General features: G+C 45.1%; 1 protein-coding gene across 3 annotated transcripts in view; it reads right to left on the bottom strand.

Annotated features, from left to right (window-relative positions):
* Window positions 1-15,405, bottom strand: part of LOC126520954 (uncharacterized) — a 206,212-nt gene that overhangs the window by 161,390 nt on the left and 29,417 nt on the right. The window contains exon 2 of one of the 3 annotated variants that reach the window (XM_050169785.3): window positions 1,082-1,163. In XM_050169785.3, the coding sequence (XP_050025742.1) occupies window positions 1,082-1,163 (82 nt within the window). Of the gene's footprint in view, window positions 1-1,053; window positions 1,164-15,405 lie in introns of those variants that run through there. The other 2 variants (XM_050169784.3, XM_055065654.1) reach the window with 2 other exon arrangements.

The following is a 15,405-nucleotide window of genomic DNA, read 5'->3' as shown; positions in this document are numbered from 1 at the left end:
ACGTAAGTTAAACATGAATGATGTTAGTGATTCTTGTTATTCACTCCTTAAGGATTATTTGTATACAAGTAAAATTTTGTTAGTGTATCAGGAAGCTTTTATTGCGAGCCATGGTGTACACCAGACTTCAATTGCTGGGCCTATTCTTTTCAATGTTCATAAGTAATATAGCACCTTGCATTACATATGCTAAACTACTACACTATGCTGATAATATAAAACTGTTCGCTCCTGTTAAAGGCATCACACCGGAAAGGCGATTTAGGCGGAAGCATTTGTTTAAAGTAAATAATATTAGCAACCCGAGTCCCACAATTTGTTTGCAATGGTCGTTTAATCGTGTGGATAACAATTACAGTGTCGACATTTTATTAAATGGTACTTCTATCTTTAAATGTACTATTGAATTATTATTTTTAAGTTAAAGGTATTTTGCGAATGCTATATGTATTTTGTTATATTTTGATTGTATCTCTTTCTGACTTTTGCTTTATTTTGCACCAGATTAGAAGGCTCTCGTATACTGTTTTGAGGTACGTAAATAAACAATTCAATTCTATCAATCATCCTCTTTGGCGCGAACTTAGGTCGCTGGGTGTGTGCCACTAAGCAGGTGCTTCTCTTCAGCGACAAAGAATAATTCTTTAAATTTCTCTGATGTTGAACAGAACAGAACTCTCAGTCTATATAAATTCTGACAATCTTGTCTGAACAATATCCGTACGCGCGCCCCGCGCGGAGTTCGCGGCAGCGTCGCCAGATGGCGCCACGCGTCCCGAGGGAGTGGGGCCCGGCTGCAGCACGGGCCTCGCACGCATGACGCGTCCTGGCGGCTGTGCGGTCTGTCGCTGCACTGATTCAATGCTAGTCGCAATAATGTCGACATTCATCGCCAGTTCTGCCGGAACACACAGAAAAAAAAAAAGGCACGTTATGCGAGTGAGTCCTCGAGCATTCGGTTCGTAATAAAACTGGCTTCATCCTTGAAGAAACCAAGCGAGTCACCACAATGAGAAGTCGCAATGCTGTAAATAAGTGTAATGCCTCCTTTACCGTATCTTACTTGTTTGGATTGACGTACGTGGTCTTTTCGTAGCCGCGCGAAGCAACCCACATGCACATGGACTGCGCCAGGATCGCCGTAAGAAAAGGGCCCCTGCAACCTGCAAACGGAGATGGTGCAGAAGAATTCACCTTGAATGCGACCTCGTTGTTCCTGCAGAGCCACTGCTTTTAGAACGCTTGAATACAACCCTTTTAGTCTATTGCCTGCGGCGTGACCGGTGTCATAGCTTCTCTCAGAGCTAGACACGTGGTGTCACGCAAAATAAGCGTGTCTCAAGCGAGAGCTTTAACGCTCACACACATGTATATATATATATATATATATATATATATATATATATATATATATATATATATATATATATATATATATATATATATATATATATATATATATATATATATACACAACTGATTGTTAATATATATATATGTATACATACGAAATGAACAGTGGACAGCACGTCTACCGAATTTCAACGGCTTCAACCGGTGCACCGGTCTTCACAAGGATTCACACAAATGTGGCATTTATTGCGCTTCGTTCCGAGTAGAGAAAGCTTCGATTAAAAAAGACGCGTAAGAGATAAGTCAAAACGAAAAGGAACAGTGGTGGCAGTACTTGATTCTTTCTAGGCGACAAGAGAGAAGGAGCTCTGAAGGAAGCCAGAAAGGCAGTAGCTTGTACAAGGGGACACACAGCCTCACAATTCGCATATATACATGCATGGGCCGTTCCGATGATTTTTGAAGCCCATTTGGGGTGCAGAATTAAATTGCCTGAAACTGGTAGTCCCAGGATGCACTCACTTTCAAACCCGTATATATGTGTACATTAAGCAGGCCGACCTATTAAGTAGACTGTAAACCATACATTAATTAATTATTGGGTTTTACGGGCCAAAATCAAGATATGATTATGAGGCACGCTGTAGTGGGCATAGGCATATATACCGCGGGGTGGCAATGGGGCACTTCCTCTCCTCCCCCCCCCCCCCCCCCCCGCTTTCAAAAGTGAGGGGGCAAAGTATTTCATTGTCCCCCACTCCAACACTTTTGAAAGGGCGCGCTTTGGGCTGCACGCTGGAAAGTCCAACAAACCTACAATTGAAGCTAAATATTCTTTCCTAATTGAGTGACGACATAAATAATGCTTTTCTTAATTGCGCATACCGTGCTTGTACAGCAGGGATTGTTACTTGTGTCTTCCCGGGAAACGGACGACGCGCGGGATTCGCCGTATACGCTCGCGTTGTGTAGAACGCCTGGCGATGGGCAGTTCCCGCCCTAAGAAACTGTGAGCTTGCGCAACTTGCACTGGGCCCAGTTATTTGGAAGCTCTATATCCGTATTGAAATCAGCTTTTTAAAATATTATAATAATAATAATATAATAATCTTTATTTACCTCTTTCCACAGAATACAGGATGAGAGCGGACGTAAGGGTAAAAGCTGCATGCAGTGGCTTGAGAAAACCCCATTGCGCCCCACATGACAGTATGGCGAGGAAACAGCTTAGATATGACAAACACAGAGAAATACTGGAAACATTGTAATACATTCTGAATTTGCGAACGTACAAGGGCTAAAATACTTACAGTAGGGATCAGTAAGAAAATATACGTACAAAATTGAGGACAGTCTTAGTGCATTTGTTAACATTGTGTGATGTAACAAACAATAACGCGACATACAAAAAACAGAATGAAACACCATCCATTAGTGCAGGAGCGGCAAAACACTAATTAACTTATTTTTCGACATTTCTTCCAGTGAGATGTTATTCCATTCAAGTGTGTTAAGGTAACAGGGAAGTTTATAGGCGCTTGATTGAAATGGTACACAGTCCGACAAAGCGGTGTAGACCAAGCGGTACAACGGCAAACATTGTACATGGGCACATGGTATTGAAGGTTGAATAGTGTCAACATATTTGCGTTGTTTGTTCTAATAGCATTCTTGTACATATTAATTAACCTGAAGATACAAAGATTAGGCACTTGAATGATGTTAAATTCGGAATAATAGTTTTCTGTGTGGGCACACCATGGCATGTTAGCAACTAACCTTACCGCACGTTTCTGAGTAACAATAATCTTGGATAAATTATGCTACGTACTTGTGCCCCAGACAGTGTGGCAATAACTAATGTAACTAAGAATGCGTTGTACATGAATAGTTTAATTCTTGTTGATAGCACATACCTTTGGTGACATAGCACTCCATGCACTTTGTTCATTTTTGATTGTATGTTATTAATTTGGGCATCCCAATGAAGCGATACCAAGAAGGTTACTCACAGACATTTGATACTACGCACGATTTCAATACAGTTGTCCTCAAACCTAAGCATAATATCTTCTACAACTTTGTTTTTCGCACGAAATACCATGGATTTAATTCACCTTTAGGTAATTTGCCTGCGACCACTGACACATGTATTTCAAAAACTCATTAACTGTAGAGGAAAAGTCATTTTCTTTTCTACCCGTAATGAGCACCGTAAGGTCATCAGCGTAGGCAGTAAGGTTCACCGGTAGCTTAGTGTAAAATATATCATTTAACTAAACCACCAAAAACAAAGGGCCTAAGCTGCTGCCTTGCGGCACGCCCAATTTTATGTATTGGCCATCAGACAGAGCATCAATGTGCGCTACAATCTGTTTAGGATGTTGAAGGTGTGACGGTATCAAAGAATTAGGAATCCGCCTTATACCATAGTGGTTTAGTTTATTTACTAACAAGTCATGATTGATTATATCAAAGGCTCTGAAAAAGTCAATATAAATTCCGAGGACAAGGAGCTTGTCTTTCAATGCATTTATGATGAGTTCCTTTGCTTGAGCAGTGTCAACTCAGTGGATCTTTTTGGTCTGAACCTGAACTGATCATTCGACAAAACGCAATGCTTATCTAAGAAATTAGTTATTCTCGTGTGAGTAAGTTTCTCGATACCTTTAAAAATTTCCGCTAGAATAGAAATTGGCCTATAATTTGACACTTCAGAGCTATTTCCTCCTTTGTGTATCACATTAACTTTTGCAGTCTGCATCTGCTTAGGAAATACTCCACTGCTGAGACAAAGGTTGAATATGCAGCTTAAGATTGGAGCTAACGAACCAATTACATATTTTAGAGGTTTTATCTGAAAACCGTTAATATTGACACGTGTACTTATCTTTATCGGGCGAACACGTTTCGCCGCTTAACAACTGTAATCGCAAGGCGAGAGACGCGCCTGCATGTATCCGACGTTTCTGGAAAGTTATCGACGCTTCTACCCGGCTGTCTGTTGTCGCCGAACCTTGTGTTATCTGATTTCATCGCGTAACGCGAATGGTACAGAACTTTGTGGAAGGCACGCGGGTCCGAACGATTAGTCTGGAACATTCGACGACTGCTCTATAAAAGCCGACGCGCTTGACCCGCTGATCAGATTTCCGACGATCGCCGACCGTGTTCGCCGCTATCGTTGTGCTATAAGTGTAGCCTGTTTTTGTGGGCACAGGTTCGCCCAATAAATGCTAGTTTTGTATTCCACCGTATTGCTGCTTTTCTTCACCGTCACTACCACGTGACATCTGGTGGAGGTGCTATTTGTTCATGTACCGGACGCCCCCGACAAGCTGTGATCCAAGCCCGGACCGCAAAGAGAACACCAACGTAGTCCCGGACCATTGAGCAAGCCGCCGTCTTCAGCAGCTGCCCCCGGAGCACGGACTTCTACCGGAGAAGACCAAGAAGATTGTGACCAAGGCAACCCCAATGGCAGCCCCAGCGTCCCCCATTGTGCTGCAGCAGCCCAGGGAACCACCGACGTTCCGCGGTTCCACATTTGAGAACCCGGAAAGCTGGCTGGAAACGTATGAGAGGGTCGCTACGTTTAACAACTGGGCAAGCGACGACAAGCTACGACATGTCTATTTCGCATTGGAGAACGCCGCCAGGACGTGGTTCGAGAATCGAGAAGCCACCTTGACGACGTGGGACCTCTTCCGAAGTGGCTTCCTGCAAACATTTACAAGCGTCGTGCGAAAAGAGCGAGCCCAAGCTGTTCACGAATAAGCATATAATCATGCCATTTGCTACCATACATTATTTTATGTTGATTAGTGCATTCTTAAAACGAGTGGGGTCACTGATGCTTACTAATGATGTTGGTAGATTATTCCAGTCGACTGAAGTCCTAGGAAGGAATGATTGTGAGCACGCGACGGTGTTATGACGGGGTACGTTAACTTTATGTAAGTGGTCACGACGAGCCGAATAATAAGGCGCAGGTTGGATCCAAAGAGGGCGAAGAGATGCGTTGTGGTAGTAGATTTTATGAAAAAGGGAAATGCGTGATTCTTTTCTGCGAAGAGATAATAATGGAATTTGAAGGGTTCTCTTCATTAATGTGACACTAGCAGTGCGATGGTAGTTAGCTAAGACGAAACGAACCGAGCGATTTTGCACCGATTCAATTTCGTTAATTAATGTGATCTGATGAGGATCCCAAACGGATGAGGCATATTCTAATTGGGGGCGGACATATGTCGTGTACAAAAGCCGTTTTAATGAAAGTGGCGCAAGCGAAAAATTTCTCTTCAAGTATCCTAAGGAGCGGTTAGTTTTAGATATTACATACTGTACATGCTGCTTCCAAGAAAGATCGCTAGTTATATGAATGCCAAGATAACGGTAGCATGTAACGGATTGAAGGGGGCAGTCATTAAGGGCGTAGGTAGGGCAAGTTGTGTTAGAACGAGAAATCCGCATAGATTTGCATTTATTAATGTTGAGTTCCATGCACCAAGTGAGGCACCAGTTAGATATGTTATTTAAATCGGATTGAAGGGTAGCTATATCAGATGCATTAGTCACTTTTCGATATATAACGCAGTCGTCAGCGAATAAACAAATTTGTGAGGAAATGTTATCAGGTAAATCGTTAATATATATTAAAAATAAAAGAGGACCAAGAACAGACCCTTGTGGAACACCTGATTCAACTCGAGCCGCGTGAGATGTGGAGTCATTAGTTACAACGAATTGGGAACGAGAAGAAAGGAGCGATTGGATCCAGCTGAGTACTCCCGGGTCAATGTTGAGTGCGCTTAGTTTGTGTAGTAGCAGTACATGTTTCACTTTGTCAAAAGCTTTAGAAAAATCCAAAAATATGCAATCAGTCAAAAAACCGCTATCAAGATATACATGTAAGTCATTAGTGAAAGTTACCAGCTGGGTCTCCCAAGAAAAAAATTTGCGATAGCCATGTTGACTGTTAGAGAAAAAAATATTTTCTTCAAGAAAGTTGACGAGGTTAGAAAATATGATATGCTCCATAATTTTGCATGGTACTGAGGTAATCGATATGGGCCTGTAGTTAAAAGGATCTTGAGTTTCGCCAGATTTGTGGATAGGAATAATCTTTGCTGTTTTCCAGTCATGAGGCAAGGATGAGGACAGGTACGATTGTGAAAAAATGCTCTCTAAGATGATAGAGGAATACTCACTAGTATTTTTTAGAAATTTCGTCGTGATTTCGTCTATTCCACAAGAAGACGCAAGTTTAAGAGTGTCTATTACTTTTTTGATGCCAGTAGAGTTAAAAATTACAGGATCCATAGGAAAAAAATTGCAGCATGGTAGCCTAGGAAGGTCGTTATCATGTGCTGAAGGAGTGAAAGATTTTATAAATACATTATTTAAAATCGTAGCGCAGTGCTGCCGAGGTATAGGCTCACCGGAAGACGTGCTAAGTGATATGATTTTCGATGCACTAGGCCTTACTACATTCCAGAAGCTCCTTGGATTATTGATGAGCATGTTCGAAAGGGTATTATTGAAAAAAGAAAATTTTGTGTTCTTTATCGCAGATGAGTAGGCCGAGGCAGCTTCTTTGTAAGCAGACCATTTAGCCTGGCTTTCCGTCCGCGTAGCGGTGCGAAAAAGACGTTTTTTTCTGTTAGATAGGCGTTTCAAAGATTTAGTATACCATGGAGCATTGTTATTCGAAAAAACGCGCCTCTTCGGAATAAACTTGTTAACAAGATCGTGAATTTTTTCTTTGAATATATTCCAGTTAGTGTCATTCTTAAGCTTCCGTTGCATGCCGCCGCGATTGTCGACGAGCCACCGCAAGCTAAGTAAGAGAAAGCGGACCAATCGCAGACACCGGCACCACCTTCTTCATGCGGTTATCAATATTCAGTGCAGTCGCTCGGCCCCATCGAACCCCTCTCCACTTGAGCATGCTCCTCGCCTCTTGTGAGCCAATTAGATAAGACAAGCCGCTCAGTATAGACAATGTTATTCGTTTTTCAAGCAAACAAAAGTGAACTCCTATGAACGAGGGGAGCATTTGATTGGTATGTTCAGACAACCCTGCTGGTGACCATCCGATGCTTGACTTGCGTCGGCGGTTACGCAGATGTGACGTCAGGAGATTGGAATAGAAACATATTGGAATAGTTATACGTTATACGGCCCTTAATTACGGAAATGATAAATAATAACATTCAAAGTGGATGCAAAAACGACTTGCCGCAAGTGGCGAACGATCTCACGTCTTCGCATTACACGTGCTCTCTTTCTCGACAGAGGTCAGATTCACTGCGGTTTCACCTCTCCTACCCAACTCCCGAAATAGTTCGTACGCCACTGGCTAGTAGGTAAAGCGGGGCGTGGCGTTTCTCGCGGCACTCGACGTTTCTGCACAGGTGTGAGTAAGAGCGGGTGCGAGAGAAAAAATCTGGGGGCCTTAGCTCCTCGAATATGGGACTCTGCGTTGGCACTACGGATGAGGTTTCTTAGCGCGGGTTGTATGTGTTTGTACCCTTGACATGCCGCATTGCGGAGTGCGGTCGAGTTGTTTACACTCCGCCCGCTGGCTGCCCGCGCGGTGAGGCAGTGGGCACGGACGCCCCATTTAGTGATTGCTGTGTCTGAAGGGGAAAGGTTCTGACTGGTGTTGCATAAGTCGCGAATCACTTTTTTTTTGTCGCGGCTATAAATTGCATATTTTACAAGCATTGCTCCAGGAGGGCACATGCAACCGGCAAACGGAGACCTCAGGAGAGCACCCGAGGTTATAATAAAGCAGGCAGCGCAGGATCTTCAGGGCACCCAAGGGGTAGCAGGGGGATGAAAGCTGGAAGCAGGGCGGCCGGTGGGTTGGGGCCGCGCAGGCCTCGGCGAGTCCGGGTTGTAGCTTTGGTGTCCCCGTTGATGCTTTAGTGTCCTGGAGGCGCCGCCAATAATGCGAAATAATGACACGTTGTTTCAATTAGTAAACAACACGATTGAATAAATATATTTAAGTCCAGCCGCCAAGCCCCGTGACTTCTGCCGGCACGCCTAGAGACAAACGCATACAACAGGCGCTAAGAAACTCCTGCGTAGTGCCTAGACAGAGTGATAGATTCGAAGAACAAAAGTCCCCACATTTCATCTCTCGCACCCGCTCTTACTCGTGCATGCGCGCATACGTCCGGCGTCTCCGCAAGTGTCACGCCTCGCTGTACCTACTAGCAGTTGTAGATACGCCACGGGTTCAAGTCCCGGACCAGGGTGAATTTTCCTTCAACTGCGAGGCTTTTGTTTCGAGGAACCGGCATGGGTTTCTTTGTAACAATTTGCTGCGTTGGGTTGGATGTCTCATTTCCCCTTTATTAAGGTGCTCCAAGTTTGCGTCTCTTTTGCTTTATGCGCACGTTTATTTTTATAATGTTAACCTTGATATTCATCTGGCGAAAACTACTTGCGTTGTTTATTTTTTGACAAGTGTACCCTAATAAAAAAAATTGCACGCTCCTGTTTTTCTGCCTATTATTACAGTATAAACACGTAAATATGCGTTTTCGAGGTGATGTCGTGGTGAATTGGGAGTTTTGTGCTGCACTCGTTACTTTGAACATTTCAAAAAGAAATTAAAATAAGTAATCGTTAGGTACAGAACCAACCCTACGCTGAAGCAAGCCATGATGACAAAACTGCCATGTAACGGTTACCTGGGCCCCGTCAAGCCGTTTTTACGGCTTTTAGCCCAGCGGACCTTCCAGTGTATTGTCTGGTAAATAAACATGAATTTGAATTTGAAAAAAAATTGAAAAGAGAAAGCGAGTGGCAGAGGAAACAGAGAGAGCAGGTGCCGTGGCGGGCCACCACCACCGTACCGCTGACTCTAGTGACGCCACTGCATTTTCACAAACACGTTGGCCCACCTGGTATCGCTTTTGAAATGCCTAAAGAAAGGCTTGATAACCAGGTAGCTGCAAAATGCTTCGCATAACATCGATTCTCACAATACACGAGATCTGCAGATTTGTTTCACTAGTTCATATCATAAGCCAACTTTACGGCGTCTCCAGATAATTTCTGCATCACACTAAGCGTAATCTCCCGCAGCATGAACTTTCTCTCGTGCGGGCTGTTTACTCGTATGGTAGCAGTGCCACGTATGTTCTGTTTGCATATACGTGTGACGTATAGTTCGCCCTGAAAGCAGTAATACGACAGCGAGCCCAGTAAAAGCCTATTTGTCCAAGGGGGGATGGAATCCGCCGCATTGCAGGTGCGAGGAAATTGCGCTCTCGTGACTGTGTTCTCAAAGTACCGAGAACCAAAGGCAAATGATCACCTTGTGCTTTTGTTTTCTTTTGCTCACATACATCACAGCGCTTTCTGGTGAAAGGTGAAACTTTCTATTTACTACAGAGCCCTTTGAATTCCTAAACAAGGCCGTAACTCTTCTCACAGACCCACAAAAAAAAAGAAACAAGAAAGACGAAAAGCACTTTCCAAAGCTTGTTCACGACGTCAGCGGTCGTTTGGGCCTTCGTACATGCCGCTCTGTCTTTTCAGCGAAACAGGCGGCGGCAAAGATAGAAACGTGTGCTAGACCGTAACTTGACCATGACGTAACTATAATATAACGTATACATGAGCATGAGCGCTATCAGCCACTGTCAATATATATATATATATATATATATATATATATATATATATATATATATATATATATATATATATATATATATATATATAGTTGAAGAAACGTAGCAAGCTTACGAAAATTGCGAAACGCTTCGGCTGTGGCACGGCCTTAGTCAGAACAAACGATAAACGATGATTTATTCTGACGAAGGCCGTGCCACGGCCGAAACGTTAAACCATTAAAAATGCAATTTTCGTAAGTGTGCTCCGTTTCTTCAACTACCTATGCGCCGGACCTAGAGAACCTTTCCTTGTATTATATATATATATATATTTATATATATATATATATATCTGTTTACTTCTTGTTCATGTGACGGCGCAAGCAAGTGTGGCGCCACTCAGAAGAAGACGATTGCAAAACAACAATATATACTTATGGCATCGCTTATGTTCAATGGTTGACTTCAAGGCAGCGCGGATTCCCGACCAGGGCCTCTATTCACAAAGACCTCTTACGCTAGGATTATTACCAAAGGCGGCTAGCCAATGGCAAAACTCGCTTAGAACGAAAAGGTTTGCGAATAACTAAGCTCTGGTGTTTTACGTGTCAAGCATACGGTTTGATTATGAGGCACGCTGTAGAGCGGAGCGCCTGATTAATTTTGACCACCTGATGTTCTTCAAGAAGCACACTATGCATGGCACAGAAAGTTCTTGAATTGCCCGCCCATCGGAACCGAAACCGTCACCTCATGCTGAGCAGGTCAACTCCATGGCCACTTACTACCGTGCGGGTAGGTTTGTGAAGACTTCACAGCGCTGGGAACGAATGAACGAAGACGTGGACGCCTGTCGTGCGTCTGTACGATTCTAGTACCAGTTGGGCCAATGTTGGCTGCGTGCAGATGATCTTGCCGTTAACCCAAATGCATTACAAGGGACAACCTGGCGCAAAAAATTATGCGGTTCCCACGCACTGTGGGAATCGATGTAAGCGAAGCTTTTTGTGCTGTTTGCTTTGATTGACGATAACTAGCGGTGATGTTGACGGCGAATGTTTAATTTCTTCAACGTTTAGTCCAACACGAGAGTGGCGAGTTGATGTCAAACGTTACCTTGCGTGCGCCACGGCTATTTGTCTGCGTGGTCCACAGAACGCACAGTGGGAGGTGCTTGCTTGAGGCGTTGTTGTGCGTCATCGTTCGTAATCTTTGAGACCTAGGATTGAGCATTATTGTTGCCTCACACGGCAAACCGCGTCGTGGCAGAAGTATTAAACTTTAATTGAATTATGGGGCTGTACTTGCCAAAATCACTATCGGATTATGAGGCACGCCATAGTGGCGGACTCCGAATTCATTTTGACACCGGGGTGTTCTTTAACGTGTGCGAAGATCTAAGTGCACGAGCGTTTTTTATTTCGCCCCATCGAAATGCGGCTGCCGCGGTTGGGATCAAGCCGGCGACCTCTAGCAATGTCATAGCCGTCATGCCGCCGCGGCGGGCACACAATGGTTGATTTGACGTGTGATCATTTACGTAGTATTGCCTAGACCCTATGGTGCGGCCATGCTGTGCGGCGAAGGTGCGGCCATGCTGTGCAATCCTGTGCAAGTTGTTCGCTAGACAAATGTGCATGGTGTTTATTTTTCCGAAATAGCAGAAACGTACCGTACTGTACCCTGAACTTACATTTATCCCGTTTACCCGCAACCGCTGTCGTGCCTATAGTTGTAGCGTTTCCATGCCTTGTCACCTCACTTCACCTTTTTCCTATCCCCCTCCCTCTTTGTAATCTCTGCCTCATCTCCCCTCCTCTCTACCATTCTATCAAGCTTCACTCTGGGCTTGCACGTTAGTGGAAAGGTAAGCGCTGCAATTTCCGTAATGCTTTTGCGGGGATCACGGATAATTAGAGCTGTCAAGAGGATAATGGGGCGATGCCCAGGGAGCTCCATAGGGCATTGTGCACGTTCGACGGGGTGCAAAGTTCCAAGCGAGTTTCTCGCATCGGCTTTCCTCTCTACCGCACTCCGGTCATGTATACACACGTTCTGAGCCCCCCCCATACCCCCCCCCCCCCACGCGGTTTGCCAGACAGAAACAGAAACAACAGCAGTGGGAAAGTAAAAGGAACAGGCAAAGAAAGCGTGGCTTCATTGGCGTTGCCGGGGGGAGGGGGACGTAGGTCTCGAAACACGCCCCGAAATTTTCTGACCCCTCGCCCCCGTTCCCCACCATTCCCACGGAACAGGAAGTTTCAGGAGGTGGACTCTTAAAGAGAGACATGGGTGAACAGGCAAGCTTTCACGTGAAATCAAGGCGAGGACTAGTAGCGGTCTCAAGTATTTGTGTGTGTGTGGGGGTGGGGGGTTACGGGTGAGGGGGGGGGGTGTTGTTATGGAGGTGATCTTCTCTCCCATACCCAGAACATTGCGGCCACGCTCATGACGCGCCTGTATCTCATTCCGGATCGTGTTAATCATACCTGCTGAGGGGGGATCAGTGTTGAAAATTCCACACACAGAAAAAGATAGGACGAGCGCCTGCGTAAAACTTGGGAGGCATTGTTGCTCCCAACCAGGCCTTCGTATCGTCGAAGTGCTTCGCGTTTCTGGTACTTGAACGAATCGTCGACCACACTGCGCGGAAGGAATGCATTCCGAAAACATTGCGACTTGCTTGCCTACGAAACGCATAATAAGCACCCCCCCCCTCCTTTATTTCCTTTTTTCCCTTGTCTCTGACTCTGTCATTGCGTTAATAAACTTGAGAAGAGCGTACTGTTAGGCTAGTTTGTACGTGCGCTGTCACAAATGAAAAGGAAACAAGAAACAAAGACCTACAAAACGCTGATTTGCGAACAGGAAAATATACCAAAGATAGGGGTGCTGGGCCAGTGAAGCCTTCAACACCGTTCAACAACCCTATGAATGTTGAAGACTCTGACAGTGACTAACGGAAAATAATTTTAAGAAGAGGGAGCGGGGTGATGAATACGAGGGGGGGGCATAAAAGCTGTCAAGAACGAATTTCGGGGAAAATAGTGAGCTTTAGCAGTGCCAAGTTACCGTACGGCAAGTGCGATTATACTGTACCGGCTAAGGACTGCGCATGCGCGCATTTTACCGAGCGCAAAGATTTTCCGTGCGACATACTACATTTTTTTAATATCACAATGTTTAAAAATAGCATAAGGATGATAGCATAACTTTATGCGAAGTGGCTGCACGCCTAAGCAATGAAAAGCTTTTTGTCAGAAGTTGAGTAAATTGTTGTTTCGCCAAGGCAAAAACGTACATCCTCGTTGCTAAAGCATTCTTCTCCGGGGAGTGCTAGAAATTTGTCTGCGCGGTGTACAATCCTCGCCACACCCCCACCCCTCCCCACACACATATATTTTCATTTTTATTTGCCCTAAGGGCCCAGACTAGGGTATTAACATAGGGGGGGGGATAACAACGACAAGAAATTTCAAAAGGGGGGTTATAATCATAAAGATCAAAACACAAAATAAAGAACATAACTGATTTCGGCATTAAGAAGGCACAGTGCATCTAGTAGCATGGCATAGTGATTATATAATGTAATAACAGAAGATAGAACTGCAGTACTATTCAGAATAACGCAACAAACACATGGCAGAGATCACAGGTAGTAGGGCGCTCAAGCAGGATAACATGGTAGTATAGGAAAGATCAGCTGGGATGACAGGCTTGCTCTTAAAGTAGTTTAGTAAAGCTGATTGAAAATAAGATAATTCTTTAATGTTGACAATGAATGGCGGAAGGGCGTTCCAATCCTTCATTGACAAGACTAAAGGTGAGTGCAAATATGTTCTAGTCGGCGCGAAGGGTGGGTATACCTTGAGTTCGTGGCCAATACGGTGGAGATGGGGGCTGCTGGATGAACGAATTTGCGTGTAATAAACACTGTAACAAAAGGATAATCGTGAATATTTTTTGCGTATAACGAGAGGTAAAATGCGAAGAGTTCTTTTCATGGATGACACACTGTAATAAGAAGAATATGAGGACGAGATGAATCTAGCGGCTTTACTTTGAATTGATTCCAGCATGTCAGTAAGGTAAGCTTGAAATTATGGGGTTTTACGGACCAAAACCACTTTCTGATTATGAGGCATGCCGTAGTGGGGGACGCCGGAAATTTAGGCCACCTGAGATTCCTTCGCGTGCCCCTAAATCTAAGCACCACGGGTGTTCTCGCATTTCGCCTCCATCGAAATGCAGCCGCCATGGGTGGGATTCGATCACGCGACCTCGTGCTTAGCAGCCCAACACCACAACCACTAAGCAAGCAAGGCGGGTAAGGTAAGATTGACGTGGATGCCATATGTTCGAAGCGTACTCTAATGATGGTTTAATTAACGAATTAAACGCCTGAAGTTTGGTGTCAGAATTATAAATGCGTAAGCGGCGTTTTAGAACGCCGACCTTTCTAAAAGCTTTGCTAGTGATTAGTCCTATATGATCATTCCAAGCGGGCCACCGGTGAACACCATGTCAAACCAGTTCCTGCTTTTTTGTGAATATTGTACTCAGCTTGACTGGACCGGCACGCATACCCGATGGAGCAACACGTGCCCCACTGCCAGACTTTACGGAGTCTGCACGCCAAGACTGCCGCATCACGTAGACGCTTGGACGGCACCGCCCCCAAGTTCCACGGCCACGACCTATATAAGAAGCTCGTCGTACGCTGATCACTTCAGGGGGCATGTCAGTGGGCCACCGGTCAACACCATGTCAAACGTTCCTGCTTTTTGCGCAGATTGTACTCAGCTTGACTGGACCAGCACGCATACCCGATGGAGCAACACGTGCCACCATTGCCAGACTTTACGGAGTCTGCACGCCAAGACGGCCGCATTACGTCGACGCTTGGACGGCACCGCCCACTTGTTCTACGGCCACGACCTATATAAGAAGCTCGTCGTACGCTGATCACTTCAGGGGGCATGTCAGTGGGCCACCAATCAACACCATGTCAAACCCGTTCCTGCTTTTGCGCAGATTGTACTCAGCTTGGTTGCACCGGGACGCATACCATATGAAGCAACACGTGCCACCATTGCCAGACTTTACGGAGTCTGCACGCCAAGACGGCCGCATTACGTCGACGCTTGGACTGAACCGCCCCTGAGTTCCACGGCCACAACCTATATAAGAAGCTCGTCGTACGCTAATCACTTCCGTGGGCATGTCAGCGGGCCACCGGTTAACACCATGTCAAACCCGTTCCTGCTTTTTGCTGAGATTCTAGTCAGCTTGACTGGACTGGCACGCATACCCGATGGAGCAACACGTGCCACCATTGCCAGACTTTACGGAGCCTGCACGCCAAGACTGCCACATTACGTAGACGCTTGGACGGCACCGCCCCCGAGTTCCACGG

This window comes from Dermacentor andersoni, chromosome 3, assembly GCF_023375885.2.
Source record: "Dermacentor andersoni chromosome 3, qqDerAnde1_hic_scaffold, whole genome shotgun sequence".
NCBI classification, from domain to species: domain Eukaryota; kingdom Metazoa; phylum Arthropoda; class Arachnida; order Ixodida; family Ixodidae; genus Dermacentor; species Dermacentor andersoni.
Note: the sequence above shows the minus strand (reverse complement) of the source record. Positions and strands in the feature narration are given on the sequence as shown.